This window comes from Podarcis filfolensis (assembly GCF_964270895.1).
Source record: "Podarcis filfolensis genome assembly, chromosome: 15".
Taxonomy (NCBI): domain Eukaryota; kingdom Metazoa; phylum Chordata; class Lepidosauria; order Squamata; family Lacertidae; genus Podarcis; species Podarcis filfolensis.
Genome location: NC_139618.1, coordinates 41,309,451 through 41,321,276, shown reverse-complemented (window position 1 = coordinate 41,321,276; position 11,826 = coordinate 41,309,451). Strand labels below are relative to the sequence as shown.

Below are 11,826 nucleotides of genomic sequence, written 5' to 3'. Positions count from 1 at the left end.
AGTCTTCCAAGATGAGCTACACGCTGGAGCCTCTAAGCAACCCGTCTTACCGGCGGGTGGCCGACAGCCGGACCACCTTCAGCCGGGCCAGCATGTCGCCTTCCAGCGGCTTCAGGTCCCAGTCCTGGTCGCGGAGCTCCCCCAGCACCGTCTCTTCGTCCTACAAGCGCAACCTGGGCGCGGCGCGGGCTTCCTACGGCTCGACGGTGCTGAGCTCTTCCGAGAGCCTGGAGCTGAGCCAGTCGTCGCTCTTCAACGGCGGCGGCGGCGGCGGAGGCAGCGGCGAGCTGAAGCTGAGCCGCTCCAACGAGAAGGAGCAGCTGCAGGGCCTCAACGACCGCTTCGCCGGCTACATCGAGAAAGTGCACTCGCTGGAGCAGCAGAACAAGGAGCTGGAGAACGAGATCGCGGCGCTGCGGCAGAAGCAGGCGGGCCGCTCTCAGCTGGGCGACGCCTTCGAGCAGGAGCTGCGGGAGCTGCGCTGCGCCCTCGAGCAAGTCAACCACGAGAAGGCGGCGCTGCAGCTCGACTCGGAGCACCTGGAGGAGGACATCCAGCGCCTCAAGGAGCGCTTCGAGGACGAGGCGCGCCTCCGGGACGACACCGAGGCCATCATCCGCGCTCTGCGCAAGGACATCGAGGAGTCGTCCATGGTCAAGGTCGAGCTGGACAAGAAGGTGCAGTCCTTGCAGGACGAAGTGGCTTTCCTCCGCGGCAACCACGAGGAGGAGGTGGCCGACCTCCTAGCCCAGATCCAGGCCTCGCACGTCACCGTCGAGCGCAAGGACTACCTGAAGACAGACCTGTCGTCCGCCCTGAAGGAGATCCGCTCCCAGCTCGAGTGCCACTCCGACCAGAACATGGTCCAGGCCGAGGAGTGGTTCAAGTGCCGCTACGCCAAGCTCACCGAGGCCGCCGAGCAGAACAAGGAAGCCATCCGCTCGGCCAAGGAGGAGATCTCCGAGTACCGACGGCAGCTCCAGGCTAAGAGCATCGAGCTCGAATCCGTCCGCGGCACCAAGGAGTCCCTGGAGCGCCAACTCACCGACATCGAGGAGCGCCATAACCACGATCTTTCCACCTACCAGGTAGGCGCGGGGAGGGGGGTCTGGTGGTGGACGTGGCTTGGGGAGGGGGCAGTGATGCTCTCCACCTGCCATCTGCGGCTGCCTACATTTGTTTCCATGCAAAATGCAATGGGGGCGGTCAGGAGACGGTGCGCCTCAAGGGGCGGGGCAAGCCCCCCCGCCCGTAAGTAGCTCTACCCCGCCCCTCCCAGCTGCAGGATCCCTGCAGTTACTTGAAGGAAGGGCACTTTCCAAGGAAATTCCAACTGAATCAAAAACTGAGCTTCAAAATAAGACTTGCTCAAAACTTAACTCCATTGGAATCGATAACTTCGGGGAAAGGCATTCATGATCGGCACCTTGATGGGAAAAAAATACTCATTGCTCTTTCAGAAATGTGAAATGTGATTTGACCCTTCTGTGCCCCAATACGTGCCATTGAAAGTGAAAAGGGGAGTCTTTTAACATTTGAGCCACACCACACCCTCAAAATGAAGCAGATTTCAGAGAGTGGGGGATCCATGGACGTAGCCAGGATTTATGTTAGGGGGCAAGCTTCATGTTAGGGGGGCAAAATACCCCCAGGGGGGGATCCCAACTGACTCTATGCAAAATGAATGGAAGGGCCAGGAAATGTTCTTCAGCTTCTTGTCTTTTACCAAAGGGGGAGGGCCATAGCTCAGGGATAAAGCTTCACCTTTGCCTCATGTTCAATCTCCAAGGTGGGAATGCCCCCTTGTTTCAAACCCTGGAGTGTCACCCCTAGTCAGTGAGACAGTGCTAAGCAAGATGAATCCAGTGGTCTGACTCAGCATAAGGCAGCTTCCTATGTACTTCAGTCCTAAGGGATACCTTGACTGCATTGGCGAATGTGTGTTAGTTGGAATGGGGAAATGATGCTACAAAATACATAATGGAAATATTTATTTTGGTTTTGTTTTTTTAAAGTGGATAATAAGTGTTTTTTCTTGACAGCAAAGTGCAACTCCGAGAAGAGGAAGGGATGGGGGGGGAGAGCCATCCCACAATTTGCTCTAAGCTCCACTCCTCTAAATGGCAGAGCAGAGATGGGAAAGATTCTGCCTGCCTAGTCCCATACAAAATGCAGCTCCCCAAATGAGAAAGGAGGGGTCCTACTTGCTTCCATGCAGGATGGAATCATCCACTTCCAAACAGCTCTCTGGTAAAAAATAAAACAAAGTGTTTTCTAGGAGTGTAGGAAAGTATTGTGCCCTAAGGCAAGACTGACTTTGGAATGAAGGATGCTAAACTTATCCTGAAAGAAGTGTCACTTTGGAAGTTCTTGTGATAGCTCTGGAACTCCATTCACCAATCATAAGCATCCCTGATGCAGAACATCCCATAACTGATGCACTGCAGAACTACCACGGGAAGAACTGCTGGCTGTTATTATTACAGTATTAGCATTTCTGAACATTTAAATAAACTGCAACTCACAATAAAGTGTGTATGAAGAAATTCAATAAAGAATAGGAATTCTGATCAACAGCATTGTGTAAAATCAAACCAGGCTCACATAATTTCTGCAACAAAAACCCAATGTATTTGAAATAATATTTTATTGGTATTTATTTTTATTAATAATCATTATTTGACAAGGAACCTTTTCTCATAGCATGGGGAATCTGTGGGAATCAGGATGGACTTTTGCAGAATGATTCATCATAAAATTTAGAGAAGGCTCACACAGCAGTGGGGTGCTGTGTTTTGTATGCCGATAATTAAAGGTTATATTTGCTGCAAAATGCAAGCACCACTGCAGCCACCATCCTGCATCAGTGTCTACTGAACTTCAGCAATGCAGAAGCTAAAAGTGCTGAGCAGATTTTCTGATAGAGCTGATCAGTGCAAAAGGCAAATCCCAGAGTGCCTGCTTTGGGATAGGAAGATGGATTCTGAGCTTGAATTCTATACTCTATAGACTATATGTGAACACAATTCCATTGCCCCCACCTGGGCAAATCACAAAGCTTAAAGTGGCTTTGGCTAACATGATGGCAGTGAGGACCAGTGCTTGCATTGAATTAACTGCCATGGAGGTGACTATGGATAAAAATAAGATGAGCAAGCAACAAAAAGCAATCTGAGATGGATCTCTCTGCCAAGTGCACCCCAAACTTCTGCAATGCAGAACTTGATGGCACCAGGGAAGTCATAAAACCACCCTTCCAGTGCAAGAGGCAGCCCTCAAAGATTTCCACTGATAAAGGAACTTGCGCACTGCAGAATGACATTGGACAGAGCATCTGAAAAATACTTGAATCCCTCTAAAATAAAAATAGTTAGGGAAAAAGCAAATCAATAAACAGACCAATTAAACCTTATTTTTATGGTGCAAAATGAGGCAATGCAGAATTGCATAATGTGACCAAAGTCCAAACATGAAAGCGAGCTTGTACTGCCTTTTATCTCAGCCTATTTCTAATGCTCCACATATAGCAAAAGCTCTGGTGACTTATCCATTTGATTGCAATGTGCTTTTTGTTCAGTATAGGATTCAGATACGTAAATAACATAGCAAAAATGTATCTTGCAGTGCAAACTTGAAACCAACACTGAATTTGATGAGACCGCTCAAGGGTATTATCCCAAGACAACAGAGTGGTTTTTGTTTCCAGATATTTAACCATTTATCCACCAAATACTTATTGCTATGAAAAATGCTGTAGAAAATATGACCTTAGGCTGCACATCCCTCATCCGTAACAATAATGCTTTCGGTGCGACAAAACTGCACTGAACTCCATTGGACTTCGTTCTAATGCAATTGTTTGGATGGAAACAGCCATTGCCACCCATGCCTGAGTCAAAGGAACCCTTCTCCACCCATACAAGGGAGGGGGTTGCATGAGGTTCTCCCCTCTCCAGCTGCAGCCCCGAGAAACACCCTGAAAAACTGCTTCAGACCCCTAGAAGTGACTTTGTAGGAGGGCTGCAGGAACTTCCACCACAAGGGGAATAGAACAGTTTCTCACATAAGCAACCTTACTGCTTGCTAAAGTCAATAGGCTTAGAAGTGAGCTAGTGATGTGCAGTTTTAGTCTTAAGAGACAAATACTGGCAACATTTCCCATCAATTTTCCTATTGATATTGCTTTTTAAGTAGAGTAGTATCTAGAGCAATCGACCCACGTAAGCGTTTTGGCATCAGATTGCTGCAGATCTAGTTAACTCAATGGATTTAGACTCTGAGCTTTTAAATCAATTGCATAGTTAGACTAAAGTAAATTACTATATTTTGCTGCTGGCCTCAAATATTGGAGCTGAGCCCAAATTTCTCAAATGATTTTTTTTATTGAGAAAACTTTTGAGAGTTTACTTTTTCTCATTTCTCCACTAGAAAAAGATCACTTTACATAATTTTCTCCACTTGAACACCATCCTTTAATTTACTTATTTATTGCCCTGAAAATTAATAAATAAACTGTCCTAATGGTGAGCCCCAGCCCTAATAAATTGTTGCGATCTTTTCTTCTTCCTCTAGAGAAATTGAGAGAACTGCCTGCCCTCACCATTTCTCATCCCACAAATAAAGTGAAGAATTTCAAGTTGCCATTTCTACACAGCCTTAACAAATACACAATTTTACCTAAACTTTTAAATAATTATATTGTTCTGTTTAACAAAGGTGTGGATAGTAAAGAACACTAGAGTAGGCTGCTAGGCTGCAGTGTTCCTACCACTAACTTTGGAGCTAATTTCCATAATACAGAAGTTGCATTTTGAAGCACAAGGATGGCATGTTTTTTGTGGGAACTACAGCAATTTGGGAAATTAATTTTTTCTTCTCATAGGTCAGTGTGATTCACAGCTTGGTGAAGCAAAATAGAGAAATACAAATTGATGAAGTCCAGTTTCCAAAACTGACTTACATTTAAGTATATTGTCTTAACCAGGTTCCAATTTTTACCTAGTAATTTTAAGAGGCAATCTTAAATAAACGATAACAATAGCAAACTGAAATATTGATGTTGTGTAGAATGTGCTTCTGGTTTTCAGATTGTAAGCAAGAATAGGCTACTGTTGTCCTTCAGGTCTTTGCTCCAGATTTCTCTCTTAGAAGTTAATCCAAAACAGAATTTCTCACAGCATAGACATTTCTAGTTTTGATTACTTTATAGGAATGGTTGATATGGAGATTGAGGGGGAGAATTTTCATCAACTTTTCAGTAATCCCATAAAGTTCAGTAATCCCATAAGGTTCCTCTCAGTATTTCACACAAGAATAGCAATTTACTACCATCCTTCCCAGACCAGTGGTCTCTGGGACTTAGTTTTCTGGAGGCTCACAACCTATGAGCTTTTTATTGCTGTAAGAAAAGAGATATTTAGGTCATTGGATCTCATCTAGTATTGGCTGGTCAAGTTGAGGAGATAGAGACCCTCACAACCTAGGCCACTTCTTCAGGAGTTGAGGAGCCCAATTCAAGCTTCACTTATCCCATCTCTCACAGTTCAATCACTCTTCCATCCATGTCCTCATAAATATTGAAAACTTTTGTATGCTGTCAGGTATATGCTGGTAATTAAGAAAATACTCTTCTATAACAGTTTCTCTCTCTCTCTCTCTCTCTCTCTCTCTATCTCTCTCTCTCTCTCTCACACACACACACACACACACACACACACACACACTGTATGGCTTTATGTATTCTTATTGTGAACTGCTCTAATATTTCTTTCTGAATAGCAGTAGATATATAGTTTAATAAATAAATAAAGTGCTTTATTCACCACTGCACTCCTATTTACATTTTGCTTGTAACTATCCTAAATAACTGCCTGTGTCTTGGTTGCAGGATACGATTCAACAACTGGAAAATGAATTGAGAGGCACAAAATGGGAGATGGCTCGTCATTTGAGGGAATACCAGGATCTCCTCAATGTCAAGATGGCTCTTGATATTGAAATTGCCGCATACAGGTACAGTGAACAGAATGCCGACGTGGCTGATTTAGGAATTGCACTGCAGATGTTTTTGGTTCCAGTAGCAGCAGCAGCAACAACAAAATCCCACAGGGCTAATCTTTGAATCCCACAAGGCATTGTTGACAAATAAGCAAGGCATTTTGCCAGATTCTTAGCACAATTTGAAACCTGGGCAATAACGTTCTGCTTTGTGCTGTAGAGTTTCAGCAGAAAAGACGTTAGCAGGGTAACATACCAAAGATCAGTGGACAGATTGATTGGGGAATTGATGGTGATTATTATGGTTGGTAATGGTGATAAATAAACAAACCACTTAATGCCAAAAAACCAAAAAAACCTGGTCTTCACCTGGTGCCGATAAGACTATGGCATGGGTACTGGACACACCTTTTCGGGGAGAATATTCCATAACTGGGGTGCTGCCATGGAGGTGAGGGGTCCTTTATCCTTTTCTTCTTCAGCATTTCCCCCCTTAAAATTTACAGTCAATAATACAAGCAAGAATGTGAAATTAAGCTGAAAATGCAAAGCTTTCCCTATCCATTATAATTTTCCATTTAATTTCTAATTTCTTAATACACCATCATATTTGCATTGTTTTTGTAACATGGCGAAGAGAGAGATAATTTAAGATTATGAAATACTCCAAAAGGAAATGCTAAAGTACAAATCTTTTTCAGTGGGAGATTAGCAGACTAGAAATGACTACCAATAAAATCATTGCAGGGACATTGTTGGCCCTGTACATTTCAGTTGGTAGACTATGCAAGTGTCATCCAACCCTGATCCACAGTAAAAGTATAATAAGCAATCAGTGACAACTTCCTGCCTTTCTCATCCAAATTCTACTTCCTGAAATCATGAGATGACTTGGCCTGCATATATTGTTTCATACATTTACCAAGAAACAAAATTCAGAACATAGGAAACTGCCTTATGTTCAAAGCAATGGTCCATTAGCCTAGAATTGTCTGCACTGGCTAGCTGCATCACAGCCACAATAGTACTCCTCATCCAGAACACTGCATAGTTTTGGAAGCAGCATTGTCTGCTGTGTTCATAGGGACATAGAAAGCTGTCAAACCATCAGACCATCTAACTCAGTACTGTCTGCACTGACTGGCAGAGGCTCTCCAGGGTTCCAGGCAGGGTCCTCTCCCAGCCCTACCTGGAGATTGAACCCGGGACCTTCTGCATACAAGGTGGATGTTCTACCACTGAGCTATGTTCCTTCCCCAGAGGACACTTCAGATTTAATATTGATATGCAAAAATGCTAAATATTGAAACAACACAATTTAGATTGACGGAGTATAGTTCTTCTATACTTGCCCATATCTCTTACAAATATTTTATTGCTATGTGCAGTCCTGGATTTAAATAATGCTAAGGGGGGGAGGGACAATACGTTCAAACAAAGTAAATATTAGTCCTGAGATTTAAACACTCACTTGAATTTTTTCTGTTGTTGTTTTTCCTTTGTTTCACTGTCCAGGAACATGTGTGTGTGTGTGTGTGTGTGTGTGCATGCGCGCACACACACACGCACTAGTTATCCACAGGACAGAAAGCAGCTATCTAAAGGCAGTATTAATTCGTCCTTAGGTTATATACTGAAATATATATATGTAAGATAAACTTTAAGCACTCACTCACTGAAATCAATGAAATATGAAAGTTAAGCCCATGGTTAAATTTCTCTCATTGAAATTAATGGAGCTTAAATTTGGCATTATCATGTCCCATGTATGTGAACAACCCTTTGAAGTAAATATAGAGAATTTGTAATCTTATATGCAATGGCCCTTTAAAAAGCAGCACAAATATTTATCCCTCAGTAGGCAATCGTAGAATTTTAGAAAGAGAGCACTATTTGTGGACAATGCTCTACAAGTTATGCATAGCTAGAAAAATGTCCATCTAATGATGGAATGTGTATGAAGAAGCTTAGCTGATCATTGTTCACACTGATGCTTTCCTTCCAAATTTGCTAGTCTTGTCCCTTAGCTGCTAGGCAGGCGATTGGTCTGAGAGGAGAGAGAGTATTCGTGTGGCAGTTGATGATGTTACAGATGCATTGATAGGCCCCTAAAGAAGGCCCAATATGAAAGGGGCATTTTCTCCTAAATGAAAGTCTGCAATTTCCCCCAAATACAATGTATTTTATCCCCATTCCTCTAGGTCAGGGTTGGGGAACCTTTGACTCTCCAGATGTTTCTGAACCACAACTCCCATAAGCTCCAGTAAGCATAGCCAATGGCCAAGGATGATGGGAGCTGTAGTTCAATACCATTTGATAACCACAGGTTCCCCATCCCTTATCTGGGTTTTGTGTTGGTACCTTTTCCATTTATGTCAGCAATCTAGTTCAGAAGGAGAAGATGGGCTGACAGATTTGCAGGGTGTGGGATGCTATTTGATAGTTTAACAAGCTAGAAGCAATTTGCAGTTACTCAAAATAGTTTTTAAAATCTATCATAGCTACTTACAGAGGTGCTTGTTCATTCAAAAATTCATCTTGAAATGTTAGAGATGGATGTTAATTCCTCCCTCTTCTTTCCCTAGGAAACTTCTTGAGGGTGAAGAAACAAGATTCAGTGCCTTCTCTGGAAGCATCACTGGTCCAACATTTACACATAGGCAACCTTCAGTAACAATATCATCTTCCAAAATACAAAAATCCAAAGTTGAACCTCCAAAGCTAAAGGTCCAGCACAAATTTGTAGAAGAAATTATTGAAGAGACAAAAGTTGAGGATGAGAAGTCTGAACTGGATGAGGCCCTTGCAGCTATGGCTGAAGAACTGGCTGCTGGAACAGCACCAGAAGAACAGGAAGAGGAGGAGGAAGCTGTAGAGGAAGAAATTATAGCCAAGGAAGAGGCCAGAGTTGAAGCAGCAGCTCCAGAAGCTGAAGGAGAAGGAGAAGGAGAAGAGGAGGGTGAGGAGGAGGGTGGTGAGGAAGATGAAGGTGCAAAGTCTGATGAGGCAGAAGAAGGAGGCTCTGAAAAAGAAGAAGAAAAGAGTGAAAAGGAAGAGGGTGAGGAAGAAGCAGAGGAGGAGGAAGAAGCAGGGGAGGGAGAAGCTGGAGCTGAAAGCAAGGAAGAAAAAGAAGCAGAGGAAGAAAGTGAAGAGGTGGAAGAAACCATTGCACCAGAGAAAGTAGAAAAGACCAAAGCATCTCCGCCTAAATCTCCTGCAGGAGAAGAAGCAGAGGATGATAAAGAAGCTGAAAGTGAAGAGCAAAAGGAGGAGGAGCAGGAAGGTGAAGAAGAGGAGAAGTCCACCTCCCCAGCAAAGGCAGGTTCTCCTGAGAAAGCAGGGACACCAGAGAAAGCATCTCCAGAGAAAGCTGGGACACCTGAGAAAGGGTCTCCTGAAAAACCAGCAACTCCAGAGAAAGCAGGGACTCCAGAAAAAGGGTCTCCTGAAAAACCAGCAACTCCAGAGAAAGCAGGGACTCCGGAGAAAGCCTCTCCAGAAAAAGCAGGGACTCCGGAGAAAGCAGCATCTCCAGAAAAAGCAGGGACTCCGGAGAAAGCAGCCTCTCCAGAGAAAGCAGGGACTCCGGAGAAAGCAGCCTCTCCAGAAAAAGCAGGGACTCCAGAAAAAGCTGGGACTCCAGAAAAAGCTTCATCTCCAGAAAAAGCAGGGTCCCCTGTGAAGGAAGTGGAAGAGACCATCTCAGTCACTAAGGCAGCAAAAGTCGGTACAGAGAAGGATTCCAAAGAAGAGAAGACAGAAACAAGTGAGAAAGCATCAAAAGAGTCCACCAAAGAAGACATAGCAGTGAATGGAGAGGTCGAAGAGAAGAGTGAAGAAAAAGAAGACTCCAAGGCAAAACAAGTAGAGGAGGAAGACAAAGGGGTGGTGACCAATGGCCTAGACATAAGCCCCTCTGAGGAAGAGGAGAAGAAAGGGAAGAGTGAAGAGAAAGTGATGGTAACCAAAAAAGTTGAGAAATTCACTAGTGAAGGGGATGATGGGACGACCACATACATCACAAAGTCTGTGACTGTCACCAAGAAGACAGAAGAGCATGAGGGGACAGTTGCAGAGAAGTTGGTGTCCACTAAGAAGGTAGAGAAGGTCACTTCTTCACATGCCGTATTGAAAGAAGTTAAGGAGAGTGACTAAAATAATCATTTTCTCCCCCTTCTTGGGTCGGTGCAAAAGGTTAAGCCATATGACAGCTGCAAAATGCATGTAAGTGACGGCTTCGAAGCAGAACGGGTTCTCTCGTGGAGTCTCCAGATCCACTCTTTCATTTCTGATTTTATTTTTGTGCAATACCCAGGGATGTCAGGGGGAATGCATGCAAGCCCAATGTGCTCCCTCTGCAGAAATTAGAGAATTTTTTAAAAATGCATGAGCTGTTATTCTTACAGAGGAAGTTGCTGAATTTCCTAAGCTGCTGATGGGACGCTTCTGAGGAACGTCTTAAGATGTATTATGCAAAGAATCAACTGAGCCAAATACAAACAAACAATAACAAACGAATGAATGAGTAATAATAATATTAATCATACCCAAAACTCTCCTAGCCTTAAGCTATTTAATCATTATGTTTACCTCACTGGTGCAATTAAGATGGACTTTTGTTCATGGGAGAACCTACCTTGACATGCACAGTATGCAACCTTTTGTTGTTTGATGTAAGCAGTCACAGCAATTTGTGCTCAATAAAGGTCATATTGGAAATGTGCCTGGCTTTGCCTGGATTTCTCATATAGCTCCACAGTTTTATAAATTATTCAGTCTTTGCAGCAAACTAGGAACATGCTTCTGTTAGAAGGTATATGCTGGGCTGCATTAAAGTCTAATAAACATTATTGCTTGTAGCCATAGGCTATTGCAAATATAGTAAAATGCCTTATAGCAGAGACATAAACCAGGATAAATATGCACTCTATTTAAAATGCAATCAAAATTACATTAAACCTTGCATGCTCAAACTAATGAGTCAGCTTTACAAACCACTGGCATTTGGTTCAAGATCCTCATTTGGATTGCCTTTGTTGCAGCTGCAAACAGTGCAAGTTGATAGGAGATCAAGTAAATGACTTTATTCTGCATTGGTCACCTAGTACAATGTGACACAGGATAAGGTAACAATTCCTGTGCTGTTTTCCAACTTCCACTTCTGACCCTTTGATTCCAGAAAGTATTGAGTTTCATACAACCATGTCATGGTGACCTCTGGTGTTAGGCCTGCAAGGGCACACTCAGTCCAATTATCACATGAGTTCCCACTGGGCACACATGAGTGAGCCAGCTCAGAATCTGTAATTCAGAAGGAATGGAACAAAGTCAACAATGAAATATAGACAACATAATGCAAGCTTTGAACACAATTCCTAAGGACTTTGAATCAGTGATGAGTTTCCTTGTTTTACCTTCTGTGAGAAGAGTCCATGAAGCCTAAGGGGGATTTCATAATAGTCCTTTGTCTGCTAATGTTGGCTGGCATCCAGATAAGCTTAAGAACTTGTTTCTGTGAGTATGCCCTGGAATTTCCTTTCCAGGGAAATGTGCTTAGAATTACAGCCCTGGACAGCTCCTGATCTCGATTTTGACATCAATGGTTTAAAAGTTAACTGCTCGTTCTACTTCAGTGGTTTTAAACTTTCTACATAAAGGGAAATCATTCTAAGGTGAAGCTGTGTGCAACTGGCCTCTCAAAATTCTCCATCCTATTTGCAGCAGTTCTCTAGGGCAGGGGTCAGCAAACTTTTCCAGCAGGGGGCTGGTCCACTGTCCCTCAGACCTTGTGGGGGGCCGGGCTATATTTTTGGGGGGAAATATGAACAA

General features: G+C 43.6%; 1 protein-coding gene across 1 annotated transcript; it reads left to right on the top strand.

Annotated features, from left to right (window-relative positions):
• Positions 1–11: 11 nt before the first annotated feature.
• On the top strand, positions 12–10,718 carry NEFM (neurofilament medium chain; the record flags this gene model as incomplete). The annotated part of the gene is made up of 3 exons (XM_083588437.1): positions 12–1,088; positions 5,888–6,012; positions 8,583–10,718. 3 exons carry the CDS (start codon positions 12–14, stop codon positions 10,150–10,152), a joined length of 2,772 nt encoding a protein of 923 aa, XP_083444563.1. The 3' UTR covers positions 10,153–10,718.
• Positions 10,719–11,826: the final 1,108 nt, after the last annotated feature.